A 17,631-nucleotide genomic window follows, 5' to 3' on the forward strand; every position below is an offset into this window, starting at 1 on the left:
AGGTCCCTTCGGATGGCATCCCTTCCTTCCACAGTACCAACGGCACCAGTTAGTGTGGTGTCGCCTGCATACTTGCTGAGGGTTCACTCAATCCCACTGTCTATGTCACTGTTAAAGACATTAAAGAACACTGGTCCCAAGAAAGTCCCCTGAAGGACACTATTTGTCATGGACCTGGACATAGAGGCGTTGTCTACAATGAAGGGAGACTCTGTCTCCCTTCAAATCCATCTCTCTGCACTATAGAGTTCAGGATGTTGTGTGAGACGGTTCCAGGGCCTTAAAGAAGTCCAGATAGATGACATCAGCCAGACTTCCCTTGTGAACTAACGTATGGATAAAAAAGATATCTACAAAGTAGCATGGCTTTTCTAAAGGAAGGGCCTGCGTTACAAGCCTCCAAAGGCTTTCAGAGAGATTAGAAGGCACAGAGATGAGAGAAGTCCAGTTTAAGTAAAATATTTGCACTTTCAAAGGGCATTTGAGGAAGTACCTTATGACAGATTCTTACAGAGACTAGAATTTCTGTGTTAGGTGCAGGCTTGATGGATGCTTATTTAAAACATATTTAACAGATGGTAGCAGTAAAATGGTTGCTTCCTCTGGAGTAGAGAAGTTAAATAATGGACTTCTGTATTATGCATCCTGTTTGACAATATATTCATAAATATTCTGGAAAGAAGATGATTAATGAGATGACCAAGTTTGCTGATAGTATTAGCTTACGCAGAGTAGCACTGTTGACAACCACCTGTGAAGAGATAATGGTCCTGCAAAACTGAGTAAGCAGTGATATGGTAGATTAAGTACAGCCCATTCTACAAAAAGAATCAAAAGGCATCAGATGAAGCTAGTAAAACCAACATGAACAAAAAGGTACTACTGCACTGTAACCTCTCCAGCATAAAAAAATTTGGAATACTAAGAGTGTGCATGAGCTTAAGATGAAAATTAGACAAGTCATGGATGAAAAAGCATTCAAGAGCTACTTATTATAAATTGACTAGACTTAGGAAGTCTCTTTACCACAAACTGTTGGAGCATAGGAAATAATTCCAAAGAAGCAACACTATATCATTACTTGTTCTCTCTTCCATAAGCAGAACTTGGATAAAAGGATATTTAGTATGACTTTGTACAACTGTTCTTATGTATTTTATAATGTAGGGATTACAAACTGGAGCTCTTATACTTTATGTCCAATACACTGAGATAAATAGATTAATAAAACATTTGGATAATACCAACAGACTAGGTCTTCACTGAAAAAGCTTGCCATGAGAGTTGTGAGCTACAAAGCAGGAAGAGCAAAGAGTAAAATAACACAGGTTGGCAAAAAGTTAGCCAGGAAGATGCCCCAGTTTTCTGTACTGGATATAATTTTGCTTAATATATTCAAGAGAGATGCAAAACAGGAATGAGATTGAGTTGCAACACTTGTGAACACACTTTCAGCAAAAATTGAATCAGGTACAAAAAAAGTTGTGTTATATTTATGAAGTATCTATGCTTTAGTACAGTTACACTAAAAGTGTAAAGTACTATTTTTTTTTTTAAGACTATACTACAGTATCTGTATTTGAGTATTTGAACTATTCCTGAGACTTACAAAATTTAAAATCATTTGTATTCAATTAGCACAAAGATTTTAGCCATTAATGTGGAACTCTGCTTGTTGTTTGTTCTGCAGAATACAGTTAGGATGCACAAGGAATAGAATGGAGGGTATTAGAATTCAATTAAACAAATCATTGGTACAATTTAATCTAGTTAACACACCACAAAACACATACAATCATATGACAACAAACAGAGGAGAGTGAATACAAAGGCAACAGAAATTATCTAAAGAGTGGAAACAACACAAGAGAACAAAAATTGAAACAAGGAAGACTGAACAGTTTGGAAACAAGAGATCTGACATGGATTTAATTCCTGATTTTGAAGTGCAGAAAGTACAAATGTTTCACTTTCTACTTCATCATTAAACAAGGATGAGGTAGTATTTAACAAAGTTTTGTAAAAACACAGAACTACAAAATGAAACTGACCAGACAATCTCACTGAGTTCAGTAACATACATTTAGAAAATAGCCTAAAATAATATGAACAAAAATAATTACAGCTGTGTTTTTAGTAGAACAGACATGAAGAGACAGGCTACTCTCATGACTTGTAGATGAGATATCATCTACATTTTAGAGATATCAGATGAGATATCTCTAAAGCCTATATTACTATAAATGTATCTTACTTTGCACATCTGAAATTTGTGTTTTCAAACACAGTTAGAGGACTAAAACTGTATTAAGCTGTCTACCTAATGCAGACTATTCAGTGTTCTGTCACCAACAGAAAAGCAAGTGCTGTTGGGCAGTTAATCCTGGAAAAACATCTGTGACAAAAACAAAAGAAAACCCATACACAGATATGTCTGCAACTGGGTGTTTACTGCTATGAAAACAGGATGAAATGTGGATGACAAATTCCAGAAGGCTACCCCAGGCTACAATAGTACCCCAAGCACTCAGGCACAGAAGCCATGCAGGCAAGCAGAATGAGTTATGCTTTAAGCAGAAAGAAATCTTTTTAAATACTGAGTGTCAGAGTGTAATTCCCAACCCTAGAATTAGATCATCTCTGCAGAAAATTGAATAAGGAAATCTACTTCACTTTAAATTCACTATTTTACCTCAGTCTCATCTAGCTTGACATCTTAGACAAGCCTATTGTAAACCTTATCATTACACTCCAGTCTAAGTAACCTTTATTTTCTTATACAATTAAGTTTAAAGTATCTCTGATATATCTCAAAACTTAAAAAAAAAAATTAAAAAAATAAAATAAAAATGTGCAGATAAAAGATAAAAGGTGGAGATGTCAAAAGATCCTACTTGATTCAGGAGTTTTTATTAGTGTGAGGTCAGTTACCTTGAGAAAAATAAAATAAAATAAAATAAATAAATAAAAAATAAAAAATCCCTCACATCTCACCACTGCTCAGAACCAGTGTGATATAAGGACCTGACAGAACTAGACTACCCTGAGTGTTAAGAACGCATTTTCTTATTTCAGCCCTAAGAGGATAGTGTCTTATGGATAAGAGGAATAACAGAAGCTCAGCTTATGCACATATGCTAATGCAGGATGGTTTTGAATATGTTTGCATGACTTTGACTTCATTCCTTAAAATATTTTTTCCTATGAACTGTCACTGTGATTATTTATTTTACTCTGAACTTCCACAAATTCAATGGTAAAAAGTGTCTTTGGAAAATGTGGATAAAACATATAACTAGTTAAAAAATAAAAAAATCAGATATATCCAAAATTAGAAAAGGAAGCTGTTTTGCATGAAAGATACTGCAATTCAAGAGTTCTCACACAAAAATTTCCAAGAGCTATTAGTACTCTATTGCTACATTTTCATTCAGTTTTTGAGAAATGAAATAAAGACATGTTTCTTCAAAAAGCACATGATCTTACAAAAAATGGTACTATTTTCTAGTCTTTGAAAGCTATGCCACAGTTTTATGAATACGTCGCTTTTGTATAGCTACTTTTTCCTCAATTCTAGATGAACTGGAACTTTTAGTTTGAGTGTTAAATATGTTGGAAACTGCCTGTTTATCCATTTTTATTCAGCTTCTTTCCCCTTTACCATGGCTTTAGGAAGAGCTACTGTGATTAAATGGCATCATAGAGTTGCAGAATCATAGAGTCACTTGGGTTGGAAGGGGCCTTTAAGATCATCTAACTCCAACACCCCTGCCATAGGCAGGGATGCCACCAATAGATCAGATTGACCAAGGCCCCTAGCCTTGAACACCTCCAGGGATGGAGAATCCACAACTTCTCTGGGCAACCTGTGCCAGTGCCTCACTACCCTTACAGTGAAGAATTTCCTCCTAATTTCCTCTAGTCTAAATCTTTTCTCTTTTAGTTTAAGACCATTCCTTCTTGTCCTATCATTGTCTAAACAAGTAGAGTCCTTCTCCATCTTTTTTACAAGATCCTTTTAAGTACTGAAAGGCCAAAATGAGATCTTCCCAGAGCCTTCTCTCCTCCAGGATGAACATCCCCAGCTCTCTCATGCCTTTCTTCATAGGAGAGGTGCTCCAGCTGTCCAATCATCTTTATAGCCCTCCTCTAGACTCCTTCTAACAGGTCCACATCTCTCCTGTGCTGGGGGCCCGAAACCTGGATGCAGTACTCCAGGTGGGGCCTCATGATGGCAGAGTAGAGGGGCACAATCACCTCCCTCAACCTGCTGGTCACACCTCTTTTGATGCAGCCCATGATGCAATTGGACTTTTGGGCTGCAAGCATGCATTGCTGGCTCGTGTCAAGCCTTTCATCGACAAGAACCCCTAAGTCCTCTTCTGCAGAGCTGCTCTCAATGAGTTCTTCTCCCAGTCTGTTATCAAGTAGATAACATCAATAACATCAGTCAGACTTCCTTTGTTGACTGATATAGTCATTCCATCATAGAAGGCCACCATATTGGTCAGGCACAATTTATCCTCAGTGAAGCCAAGCTGGCTGTCCCAGATCACCTGCTTGTCCTGCATGTGCCTTAACATTGCCTCCAGGAGGATTCGTTCCATGATCTTGCCAGGCACAGAGGTGAGGCTTACCAGTCTGTTGTTCCCCAGGTCTTCCTTTCTACCCTTTTTAAAAATGGGAGTGATGTTTCCCTTTTTCCAGTCAGCAGGGACTTCACCTGACTGCCAGGACTTTTCAAATATGATGGAGAGAGTCTTGGCAACTATATCAGCCAATTCCCTCAGGACCCTGAAATGCATGTCATCAGGCCCCATAGACCTGTAGTTGTTAAGTTGCATCAGAAGGTCCCAAAGTTGCTCTTTGCTTACAGTGGGAGGGAATCTGCTCCCCCAGCCCCCGCCTAGAGGTTCAGGGACTCAAGAGATGTGGAAATCCTTACCAGTAGTGAAGACCAAGGCAAAGATGTTGTTAAGTATCTCGGACTTCTCCACATCTGCCTCTACCAGTTCTCTGTTTTCATTTGTCAGAGGTGATACACTCTCCCTTGTCTTTCTTTTGCAGCCAGTGTAGAACCCCTTCTTGTTATTCTTTGCATCCCTCACCAAGTTTAGTTCTGTCAGTGCCTTAGCTTTCCTGATTCCATCCCTGCACATCCAAACAGCGTTTCTGTACTGTTCCTAGGGCACATAGCCCTGTTTCCACCGCCTATGCATTTTCTTCTTTAGCCTAAGTTTGACCAGCAGATCCTTATTCAACCATGTCTGTTTCTTACCTTCCCTGTTTGATTTATTACTTATGGGAATAGAGAGCCCTTGCACTCCAATGAAAATATCTTTAAAGAGTTGACAGCTCTGATCAGATCATCTGTCCCCAAGGACTGTGTCCCATAGGATCTCATCCACTAATTCTTTGAACAGCTGGAAGGTGGCTCTTCTGAAGTTCAGGGTCCTGACTTTGCTCTTAGCCAGGCCCATTTCCCTGGAGATCACAAATTCAACCAGGGCATGGTCACTGTAACTCAGCCTTCCTCCAGTCTTAAACTCTTTAATGAACTCTTCTGCACTGATGAGCACCAGGTCCAGTAACGCTTCTCCTCTGATTGTTTTGTCTAACACCTGGATGAGAAAGTTGTCCTCAATGTACTCCAGGAGTCTCCTGGATTGCTTATTGTCTGCTGCTTAGCTTTCCCAGCAAACATTTGTGTGCTTGAAATCCCCCAGGAGAATGAGAGCCTGTAAGCATGATGCTTCCTGTAGTTGGAGCAAGAAGGCCTCATCAACAGGCTCCTCTTGATTGGGTGACCTGTAGTAGACCCCAACCACATGATTTCCTTTGTTGGTCCCGCCCTAATTTTTGTCCACAGGCTTTCAACCTCCTCTTGGCTGTTTCTCAGAGGGAACTGTACATAATCGATACATTTCTTAACATAGAGGGGACCCCACCACCAACCTTCCTTCCCGCCTGTCTCTCCTGTAAAGATTGTAGCCCTCCATTCCAATATACCAGCTATGTGATTTGTCCTACAATGTTTCTGTGATAGCAATTAGATCGAAGTTTTCTAGTTGCACTGTGGCGTCCAACTCCTCCTGCTTGTTTCCTGTGCTGCATGCATTGGTGTAGAGGCACTTCAGCTAGGCTATGGGTTGCACCATCTTTTTAGAGGAGTCCTTCCTAATTCTTATGGGACGATTCACAGATGTTTCCCTGCTTTTTAAAGTATTGTCATTCAAGGGTTGAGTCACTTACAGGTACAACCCCTTCCCCCACCAAATCTAGTTTAAAGTCCTCTTAATGAGTCTGGCTAGCTTGCTGCCTATTTCCTGAAACTGCATCATTTCCTGAAATATTGAATGATGTAAACTACTCATTTAACCTATCAATAATCATTATTAATTTGTAGTTTCCTTTCATAACAGTGATTTGGAAAGCCTAAAAATATTTACTTGTTTTATTTGATAATAGTATGAGCACGATAGTCATAACCCATATATAATAGAAGGACTATGATTGTCAAGGAATCCTGAAAATTATGACTTTGAAATAATGAACTTACAATTTCAGAATTGTAATTATTCCATACTTTCACAAAAACCATAAAATCTACATTAACATTTTAAATACAAAAACACATTACACAACAGAAAGAGAACAGAAAAATAGAAAAATATCTCTATAATGAATCTGGGCTTGTGTTTCTCTCCTGTCCGTTTCTGATATTTATTTTTCACCTAAGTAGGTGTTTTTGTTGTTGTTGTTTTATTTAGTTGGACACTGGGATAGGACTTAAAAACAAAACAAAACAAAATACACATTTACTTTAAAATATTAATCTTTCTTAAATGTTTGCATCTCTATTTCATTTTTCAAAAATTGTAATGAGATCTAGGTATTAAAAGCATAAAATGTCTACATACACGACATCTTAATCTAGAAAACGTCAAAGATTATTATTTCATGAATACTTTCTGGATTCTTTCAAATGGCAGATATGCAAAAGAGAATAAATTGTCTCTTTCTGTAATATTTTGAATTTCAAAGAATTCTTCAGCTGAAAATCTACTGTATTAGAGAATGCAGAAGTATTCAAGAACTTACTTTTCTATTTTTAATCATTGAAAATACATTCCATCTTATTACAGTCAGAAAGGATTTGACCTTCTGTCTTCACCCTGGGCAAGTAAACCATTTTGGAGGACAATGAGTAAAGAGCACTGGGTAGTGACATTCCACAACTCTTCATTCCTCCCTTCATATTCCACAGAGGACTTGGAACAATTTATATTCTTGAAAATCCTCCCAGACTCAGACATAAGTATCAACTGGATGGAAGAATGTCTCCATGAATTCTGATGGCACGAGGCAGGCACATCTCTGCCTTGAGTTTCAAGATTCACAGAAGGAGATATTTAGGCATCAAAACATTTCAGTGGGAATTTATTCTGGCTATTAATGAGTACATTATCAAGTAATTAGTTCCAAAAGAAACAAGACTGTAGAGTGAAGTAACAGAAGATATAGTATCAATACAATCTATAAAATTTCACTCTGTTTTTCTGTTTTTACTTTGGACAACTTTATTAGGACTTACAGACTAAATGCAGCTATTATATATCATGAATGTTATTCAAGTGCATTCTGTGAACTGCCTCAAAGAAATTTACCTGGTGCCTTTCGGGATTTCTCCATCATGAAAAGTGAAGGAAGCGGAGTGATTAGAAGATTCACTTCAAAACAAATTGCTGGATCTAATCTAAAATGCTAAGGTATTTGCACCTCTTATGTAAGCAGAATCCTACAGGATCTAAATATATAATATATAAAAATAGATACAGTATTAGCCATAGTTAAGGTGTCTGTGTGTGTAGTGGAAACTGTGAGACAGAAGGAGCCAAGCTCTAGGAACGTTATTTCATCTAGTCCATTAAAGAGAAATACAAGCAAATTGGGCATGCGTTCTTAATAATTTATATAGTCATTTAAACTAAAATGTCCTTCAACCCTGAAACTTAAAAAAATAGTTTTGTTAAGTAGTTGCATAAAATTTTGAAAGTCTTTGCAATTTTATTTACTTATTTATTAGTACAGAAGGCAGTGATATGTCATATGCTTAAATGAATCTCTGAATTGAAAGCCAAATCATAACTTCAAAAATTTCTGTAATTGCAAAACTGCTTCTTGTCTGTTACATGTTACATTATCTGTTTCAATTTCTCTATTCAGAGTCTACCATCACTACCAGGATGGACTTCAAAAATATTTTATGAAAGGAAATATTGGCTGTTTCTTGGCATCTTTAATGATACACCTTCTCAACAATAAAAGCAAAGGAAACTGATACAAATATCTTACCCTGTACTCTAGATTAAAAAACAACAACAACAACAAAAACAAAGAAAAAATATCTATTTGTTGAAAGCTTGGTGCATTCACGTGCTATTTAGTTACCTAGTATAAAGTATCAGCATAAGAAAATAGATACAGACTCAATGTTTAAGTACATGCAATTAAAATTGATTATATGGAGATGAAATTGAGAATAGTCACCATTACGGTCCACCTCTACCTACTCATATTCAATTAATTTTATTTTTGCAGAACAAGTGTTTATAAGAATTAAAAATAGCTCATGAATAAAACAAGATATAGTACACATTTTAAGACACTAAACAATAATCCTTTGCCCCCTGAAAACTAAAATTGCTGCAAGTAAAACTAATTTTATTTAAAAAAAAAGAAAAATCAAGTAAATAAAGTCAATGAGTACTGGAGTTCTGCAAAATATTTCAAACTCTGATACATAAAGATTTCACTTCCATTTTGTTATGTTTCAAGGTTTTTTCATATTTTCATATTTTTTCCTATTAACAACAATACATGCCAACAGCCAAAAGAATTTTGGGGACATAAAGAAAGAGCAACTCATGTTTTACAGGTTGACTTCCAATATGCCTATCCATTCCATCTGTCATTCTTTTGATGTACCTAGCTTCCCCCCCGTTCCTTAACCTCCTGCTTCTCATAATTCCATTCCTGTCACAGAATGATGAACCTCAGTCCTTCTCCGTGTTCTCCAAATTATTCATAAATTATTGTTGTATATTTGGTTCAGCTTCTGGCGTTTTTGTCTTCCCTTATGGAAAATAATTATCACACACTCTATTGCTTTTTGGCAGCAGGAAAGGACCGTGTAACTTTAAAATTTCTTTCAAGAAACATATGCAACTATGTCAAATTTGATATTAAAATGATAGATGTAACTATTCTATAATAATTCAGAAGTGTTCACGTATGATATTCTTAATTTTTTGGCTTATTCTGCTGTCCATGATATATGAAAATTATATATTCTCCCAGAAGAATTAGATAGCAACAGCTGTTTAATGTTTTGTATTAAAGATCTCTCACTTCTTTTAGACAATATGGAACACTATTAGGTCATTTTTCTTTGTCTTGTCCCAAAACTCTTAAGTAATTCCAATTTCTGGCTTCTGTTTTTGTTTGTTTGTTTGGTTTTTTGTTTTTTCTACTGTAGTAGGTATAATGAATGTTTCAAAAACACGTAGGTGTTTATGCTTTATTTGTGCATTTATCATTAAATAGTCATATCATTTCATTTTTATCTTTTTGACATGAAATAACACAAAAATGTTAATCTATATGCCAAAAAATCAGTTGCTGTTATAACACATTTAATAAAAAGTAAATAAAAAGCAATTTCATATGACATAAGACTTTTAAAGAGAGATTTTTTTTGTGTATTTGTCCACTTAATTTGCATTTTCTTGTTTTGAAAACCAACAGAATTAGGAACAGAATTGAGATAAAAAAGAAAACCATGAAATAAAAACATTTCAAAATATTAATTTTGGTATACACTTAAAATTGCTTCTAATAATATATTGTTACCTTTGTAATTAACCTTGAAACCAATGGAGCCCACACTTTCATCTGTTTGAAGATGCAGCCACATCTGATTACTCATGCTCACAATTAAGTCTGGTACAAAGCTCCCAGTTAACCTACAGACAGAAAACAAACACAAACAAACTAAACCAGATGTAAAAGCCAAGAAGGAAACCTTAATAACAGTCTTAAAGAACTTCCAATATACCAGTAGCAATTAAGTACAATTGCAATAAAAAATATATTAAATATCAAATAACCAGGTTATTTTTTGTAAGTGTTGATATTTAGACCCAGGACAGCAAGAATTTAACTAATTTTCATGGATTTTTTTTTTATTTCATCATGGTCAGCTCACACCAACTGATCTAATACTAAGCTCAAGGATCCAATGAATATAGATTTGATAGTTTCAAAGTTCAAATTTCAATGCAATTCTAAATGTGTATCCTCTTTGCTGAATGGCATAGTGTAATAGTAAAAAGGACATATTCTAAAACTTGCAGTTTGATGTTTTCACAAAATTTTGCCTGAAATTTGGTAAAAGTTTATCAGCTAGAACAGAATGTTGAAAAGTAGCAAAACATTTTCCATTCTTGTAAAACGAATCACAAGCACAAGACTGTATGAGTGAAAACTGTTTTTTTTTTTTTTTTTAACCCAGTTCTAATTATTTTTAAAGCTAGCTGAAACTTAAAATGGACTATTTAAAATATATCATGCAGTTTGTAGTTAATTTTAGTTCTCCCCTCTGATCTTTTTTAGTTTGTTTTTTTTTTATAAAATGTTCTGCTGTGGGAGAAACTCCTGTTAAATCCCCACATCTGTGTTCACAGATGGAGCTACTACAAAGACTCTTGCCAGAATTGAACAAGTAACTGCATGGCCAAAATGATGTACTAACTGTTCATTCCCACACTAAGGGAAAGTGGTTTCAGACTATGCCAAATTGAAAGATTAACTCTGTTGTTACTCAGAAACAACATTGTTGTTAACAGCTAACAGAGTTTTATAGCTGTCAATGGTGACTGACAGCAGACTTGGTGAATATCAAGACCGTTGGGGATATTAATCTCTTTGTTGTATCAGACAGAATTCCTAATACAAAAAACACACACACAAAAAATTATTTCTATTTTCTGAAGTAAATTATAAATGCAAATTTTTCAATACACATTTTTTCAGAAACCATATTTTTCAATGAAATAGTACATGGGGCAAAAATACAATTTGTAAATGCATTTTTTGAAAACAGTCAAAAAAGAGAACACAGAAATAACTTGTCCTTGCTCTTTTACATTGGTATTTTAAGTTACACATTTTAAAAAATAGTTGTCAAATTCTTAGCAGCTATAAATTTCTATAGCTCTTCAGCATTAACTGAGTTGCTAACAAGCAGAGAAACTTGTCAGTGAGGGAACGACTTTCTGCAAGAAAAGAAAATCAGCACTGATTCCAGAGAGACACGGGTTATCTGTTACTTCTGCACCTGCAAGACGTACAGAGTTCTGTTTTAAGTGCTTAGTGATCCGTGTACAATATTTGGGAAGATTTTGGGGCCATCAGTAAGATCAAGAAAAAAAATACCATTATGCGGTATATATATATAGACTTCCTCTACTGTGGAGACCACTTATGGATGAAGGTTCTTAAACCTCTTTCAAAAGCTGATCAGTGAACACTGTCAACAACATAAATGGATAGATGCCTCCCTTTTTATTATAAAATTTAACAATAGTTATGACACTCAGCAGGGTGTTTTCCCCCTTTCCCTCTTCAAGACGACCTTTCCTACATACTAGTGGAAGTCCTGGAATCACCAGGACTGCAATTCTCAAGTTAGAAAGCATAATTCAAATGCCAAATGAAAAAACAGACATATTCAAACCAATGTTCATCAGCAGTTTGCTGGAGGAAAAATCATTATTTTAAAATTTACAGTCTAAATCTACAATATCTGATTTATTTGCTGTGCATCACATCTTCGGCAAAGTGTGATTGGCTCAGGGAAGAAAATATTTACAAGCTTTTTTAAGAACTGAATTATGCTCCATCTTCTATGTAATTTTTAAAGGTATTTTTAACCTAATAACCACAACTCTGATAGTTCTGATCACAGAATAACCGGTGATCAATCCACTAGTAAATGAAAACAATACATGTGACTGAATGACTGATTTTACACTGTTATTTAATATTTTAATATATATTTATATAATTAACTGGGGGGCTTTCTGCCTTCTCAGTATCCTCATAGTAATTATTCTTAAAAACAATATTTCTCTAGTTAGCTACAAAACAGATTCACTTACATGTTAATACTTGACAATTCTAAATAACTCCTTAATAAAATAAAATTATTTAGAATTCCTATGTATGGATTACAAGTTTAATTCTGCAATTCCATCACTTCTCCCCAACATGGGTCTCATCATCAGAAATACTTTTATAAAATATCAACAATGAAATAAAATTGGACCTTTAATTAAATAAAATGTACTACATCCATCAAAATTTAAAATATTTTTGTACTGTACCTCATTGTGTTAATTTAATTTAAATAACAATACTTCAGTTAAATGTTAGTAAGATTTGGTGAATTGCTGCTTAGTAAAAATGAGATGATAGTCAATAGAGTTTAGGCATCTAAGAATAGAGTTTAGTAGTCTTATATGAAAACTGATGAAAAACTCAGTGCTTTTTTTTTTTTTTAATAATCATAAGTGGTTTGGGTAATATATTGCTAAGTTTTTTTGTATAGTTTTCTTCCCTATACTAACACATTTCTGAGCTTACCTACAATAGTTGATAAGAACTTAAAAATTGACATTCTATGCTATCCTCTTTTGCCATACCAAGCTTGCTAGGAGGTTTTAAAAGTTCATGTATAAGTTGCCCATCATTGTCTTAATTGATCATTTTTAATATGAGAAATTACTTATACAAACGGAGCACAACAGCCCCCAAAGTTTATATTCATATGTATATACAAAATATACAAATGTAAAACCTCTACCTTTACAAATTCTGGTGTTAGTTCACTTTTTCTTTTTCTGCTGTTCAGTCCACCTCTTTCTGACTTTAGAACAGTAAATGTTCTAATTACATAATAATGTACTGTATTGGGTTTATTTAGCAAGATGTTGGTAGAAGGGCTGCTGCAGGGGTGGCCTCTGTGACAAGAATCCAGCCCTGGTTCCAGCCCTGGTTCCAGCTGGCTCAAAACAAACCCACTGCTGGCCAGAGCTGAGCCAGTGAGCGATGCTGGTTGGGCCTCTGGGGGAACATATTTATGAAAGGGAAAAAACAGCAGCTGGGAGTGAGAAAATGTGAGAGAACAAGCCCTTCAAGGTCAGCAAAGAAGGAAGGAAGGAAGGAGGTACTCCAGGTGCTGGAGCAGAAGTTCCTCTGCAGACTATGGTAGGACCATGGTGGAGCAGGTTGCTCCCCTGCTGCCTGTGAACCCCATGATGGAGCAAGGGAAGAGAGCAAAGATGGAGTACCAAATTATGAAGTCAAAGTGCTCTGGACTGAACACAGCTCCCGTTCCCCTGGGCCACTCAGGTGGAAGACACAGAAGAGGGTGGATAGAAGGGAAGGTGTTTTTGGTTTGTTTTAGTTTCTCACTGTTCTTGTCTGTTAGTAATAGGCAAACAATTATATTAATCTCCCTGCATTGAGCTTGCTTTGCCCGTGACGGTAATTGGTGAGCAATCTCCCTGTCCATATCACAACCCTTATGCCCTTTCTTATCATATTTTCTCCCCCTCTTAGTTTCAGGATGGCCAGTGAGAAAACAGCTGTGGTGGAGTTTAGCTTTCCATCAAGGTGAAATCACCAAATGTACTTAACCACCTCATTACCTTCAATCATTTTTCAGAATCTCAGTAAAATTATTTTTTGTTGGGATTCAACTGACTGTAGTCACTATTAACTCTCATCAAAAATCACATTAATGATATTCTGTAATGTATATAAACTGTAAATGCAAAAGACTCACACTTGAAGCACAGTTTTAGGATCACCCACTTCTCCTCCATCACCAATTGTCAGTGTGTCATAGCCAATCTCCAGATCAAATTCTTCAAAATTTATCTGTATGACCTAGGGAATAAAATGAACAAAAGTATTTTAAAAATACAGAAATAACCTGAGAAATGCCTGTAAATAAGCTTTTCAGCACTACAAGAAAAGGACAATTTCAAATTAATAATTTTACTTAACTTTATAATATCTTACAATAAATTATTACAATTAACCCAGGCTTACTTCATGAAATGCAAAATTATAATAATTTTAAGGTATCATCTCTGGTATCACTCTGCTGACCTCCTCAAAGTACTGTCATTTCACTTATTTATGTAGTTGTTACATATTTAATACAATACTGAATAATTGCATTACATTTTGATTAAGATATAGTCAAAGGGCAACATAATTAGTTGTATTTTGTGCAATGCAATTGTCTTCAAATAGCAACTGAATAATTGCACTTTGTTGAATAAATGCAGTAAAGGTGAGGAACATAATTTATACCTGACACCTGGCTCAAGTGGCATAATGCTGGATCAAAGGTATAAACCAATTTTTAATGAAAAATGCAAACTTCAGGAGCACTATTTTGTTTTATATCATGTAATCTGAACTTCACTTTGCATATTTATTGCTTGAAGGATGAAAATTTCAGCTCTACTTAAAGAATACAATGAGTATTTCAATTAGAGCAAAAATCAACCATATTGCTAGAAAAGAAACATATTTCTCCACCTATCTATTAAGCATACATAATCTTTCTTTATGAAAATAACAAAAGTTCCTCAAGTATTCATATATACAAAAATGACAGAAGACCTATGTACAATAATTTTTAATACTCATGTCTATAATAAATGGTCTTTAATTATTGTTATAAATGGGAACTAAGAATGTGCTTGAGGTGTGGAAGTAATTTTGATGGATAAATATTGAGTATTTGACAGCTCATGCTACTACTATGTTACACTGGGGTTCTAATAAGTGTTTGGAAAAAGACATTTTTATTATCTTTCTGAAAACATATTTTAAATCACCTGTTACTTTTCTTGGCCACAAAATATAATGAGAAATAACAACAGAATTGGGAAAGAATATTTGCAAGTGGAAGACAAATGCTAGTACAGGCAGTTTGGAGAAACTGATGTATGTTGCAAGGAATGAAAAATGTTCCAAAGGAAGGAGGAACTCTTTTCTTTACATGTGTAAATAGGAGCATATGTACAATGAGGAAGTATACAGTTTACTTAACGTATTCACACATGCAAACATGCATGTTTATGTGTATTCATGTGTGTTATACCCCATGAAATAACAGTCAGCTAGAGATAGTTAAGCAGCAGATGGAGGGGACAAGGAAAATTGAGTTGACACTTAGCTGCTTTATTCTTACTGAGTAAAGTAGGCAAAATCTTCCTAACATAAAAATAATATTCCGGATAGGTAGTATTGTTCTAAGAATTTAAAGTTTGCCATAAGAATTTAAACTGAAATCCGTAACTAGATTTAAGGTCAATACATATCTCATTTATTTTTTATTTAAAAAAAAAAAAGGTTTCATTTCTGGCCCATTTTTAAATTATGTGCAATTATATGTACTGTTACATCAGAAAGGCACAAAAGCTAAACAACAAAACATGGGAGTTTTGGAACAAATAATGTTAGTATGGAAATCAATTTGAACATATATATATTGCTTATTAATAGTTAAATAGATTTGCCTATCAATATCAAGACACACTATATGAGTTCCCTATGCTATAAGGGAACAAGACATCTAAGATGTAAAGAAAAAAATATGTATAATTGGTTCATCAAGCTAAATCCTCATCCTGTGTTCCACTAAAGATAATTCATATACACTGGATACAGCCAAATTTTTGGAAAGCTTCTGTCTTTTTGTAACTGAATTACTTGACTTTAAGTGTCAGAATGCTAAAACAGCTTTTCATTAGAAGAATTAAAAATACTTAATACTTGGCCTATTTCACTGGAAAGAAGAGGACTAGGATAAGGAAAAATATAAGTTCCTTTGCAAGAGTTTCATGGGTTTACTTAGGGCTGAATCAAATCTGTTTCTTTATCGATGACATTACAGTTCACAATATTTTATTTATTTCACTGGAAAAATGTGTGATTTTTCCCATTATTTCATAATGTTGCTCAAAAATAAAGAAGTAAGAGAAACTCCATGAAAATTGTCTAGCTGGTCTAGCAAGGGATTATGATGGAATATGAAAAAATAACTGTGTTTTGTTGTGTGTTTTTTTTTTTTTTTTCAAATCACAGACTTCAGCTTGAGTCTACATGTCTCCAGTGAATCCCTAAGTTATTTACTAACTAGGTTATTGGCTATTCTGATGTAATCTCTCATTCTTTTGCAATCTGACACTCTTTTCTGAGATAAAGAATGCTTTTATTTTCACTCAAAATGGATATACAGGGGAAAAAATGTTTATTTCTTGCTTTTCTTGCATTAAACTCTTTCAGAATAACCTATTTTATTAGATTTGTAACCCACTCTATTTGTAACTCACCTAAAACTGCCATAATAGGGAAGGTACAAATTTGAAAAGTGTACCTGTATAGAACCATATGTACATTTCTGGGATTTCATGCTGTGCTGTTTCTTTTTGACATGCCAAGTACACGATATACAATATAAAATGTACTTGAAATCTTTGCAAGTGGCAAGAAAATAAATACTCTGAGCAGTAAGATATACTCTTAGAGTCCTTGTTTTACAATGTATGATTTAGTTTGACCAGACCCCAAAATGACTAGAGCTGGCATTGTACTGATTATTCCCTTTAGAATACTGAGCAGACATTCTGATGATATCATATAGAGTTGAGGATGGTGAATTCTTTCAAAATAAAAACTGAGGTTTAGGTAAGATAACTGAATAACATATATCTTCGTAATAAATGCACCATTTTTTTTTTATTTTTTTTTTTTTTTCCCTGAAAAGGTGATATAGCTGTAAATGGCAAACCGAAGTTAGGTGGCATTCTTGAATTAATTTAACATGAGAGTAATACAAGGTAATTCTAGATTTTAGTCTGCTATTATTTATAAGAATAAATAAATACTTCAGGGAAAACTGTGAAACTGTGCTGATTTATTACTATATTCTCCATATTTTTAAACCAGACCAGCATTACTAAATTGTGCCTTTGATATAGGTACTACATACACAGCAATCAGAGGCAGAGAGACTGATGTTCTTTATGTATAAATTCAAGTAAAGTCTTTTTTCCAGTTTTCCAGTGCAAGATGGAAGTAGTATTAATGTAAATGAGAGCTGTGAGCTTTCCTTTCAGCATATTTTCTCCCATTCTCTTGACGAGGTGAAGCTGAGAGAGTGGCATGGTGGAGATTAGTTAGAAAAGCACCACACTATCCTGATACAGACTAATTATATTTTGAATTTTATTTCAGATTAGTTTATTCCAGGATATTATTAACTATGTTTCTAGAGGCTACTACCAAGGAAAAAATGAATTATTTTATTTTATTTTATTTTATTTTATTTTGTTCCTCCAAATATATGAAAACAGCAAATTTATATAAAATTAGCGTATACTGAGCTGTGCACTCCTTATTCACTAAAATAAATAGAAAAGTAGCTAAAAGGAAGGGGATATTCTTTCTCCATCCTGGACTGCTTTTGCTGTTTACAAACCCAGA

General features: G+C 34.6%; 1 protein-coding gene across 3 annotated transcripts in view; it reads right to left on the minus strand.

Moving 5' to 3' along the window:
- Positions 1-17,631, minus strand: part of CSMD3 (CUB and Sushi multiple domains 3) — a gene marked incomplete at both ends in the record, with an annotated part of 670,606 nt that overhangs the window by 332,224 nt on the left and 320,751 nt on the right. For all 3 annotated transcript variants that reach the window (XM_084281281.1, XM_084281280.1, XM_084281279.1), the window contains 2 exons: positions 9,913-10,025; positions 13,910-14,013. In XM_084281281.1, the coding sequence (XP_084137407.1) occupies positions 9,913-10,025; positions 13,910-14,013 (217 nt within the window). The remainder of the gene's footprint in view (positions 1-9,912; positions 10,026-13,909; positions 14,014-17,631) is intronic.

Source organism: Netta rufina, assembly GCF_964035555.1.
Source record: "Netta rufina genome assembly, chromosome: 2".
In the NCBI taxonomy this organism is placed as follows: domain Eukaryota; kingdom Metazoa; phylum Chordata; class Aves; order Anseriformes; family Anatidae; genus Netta; species Netta rufina.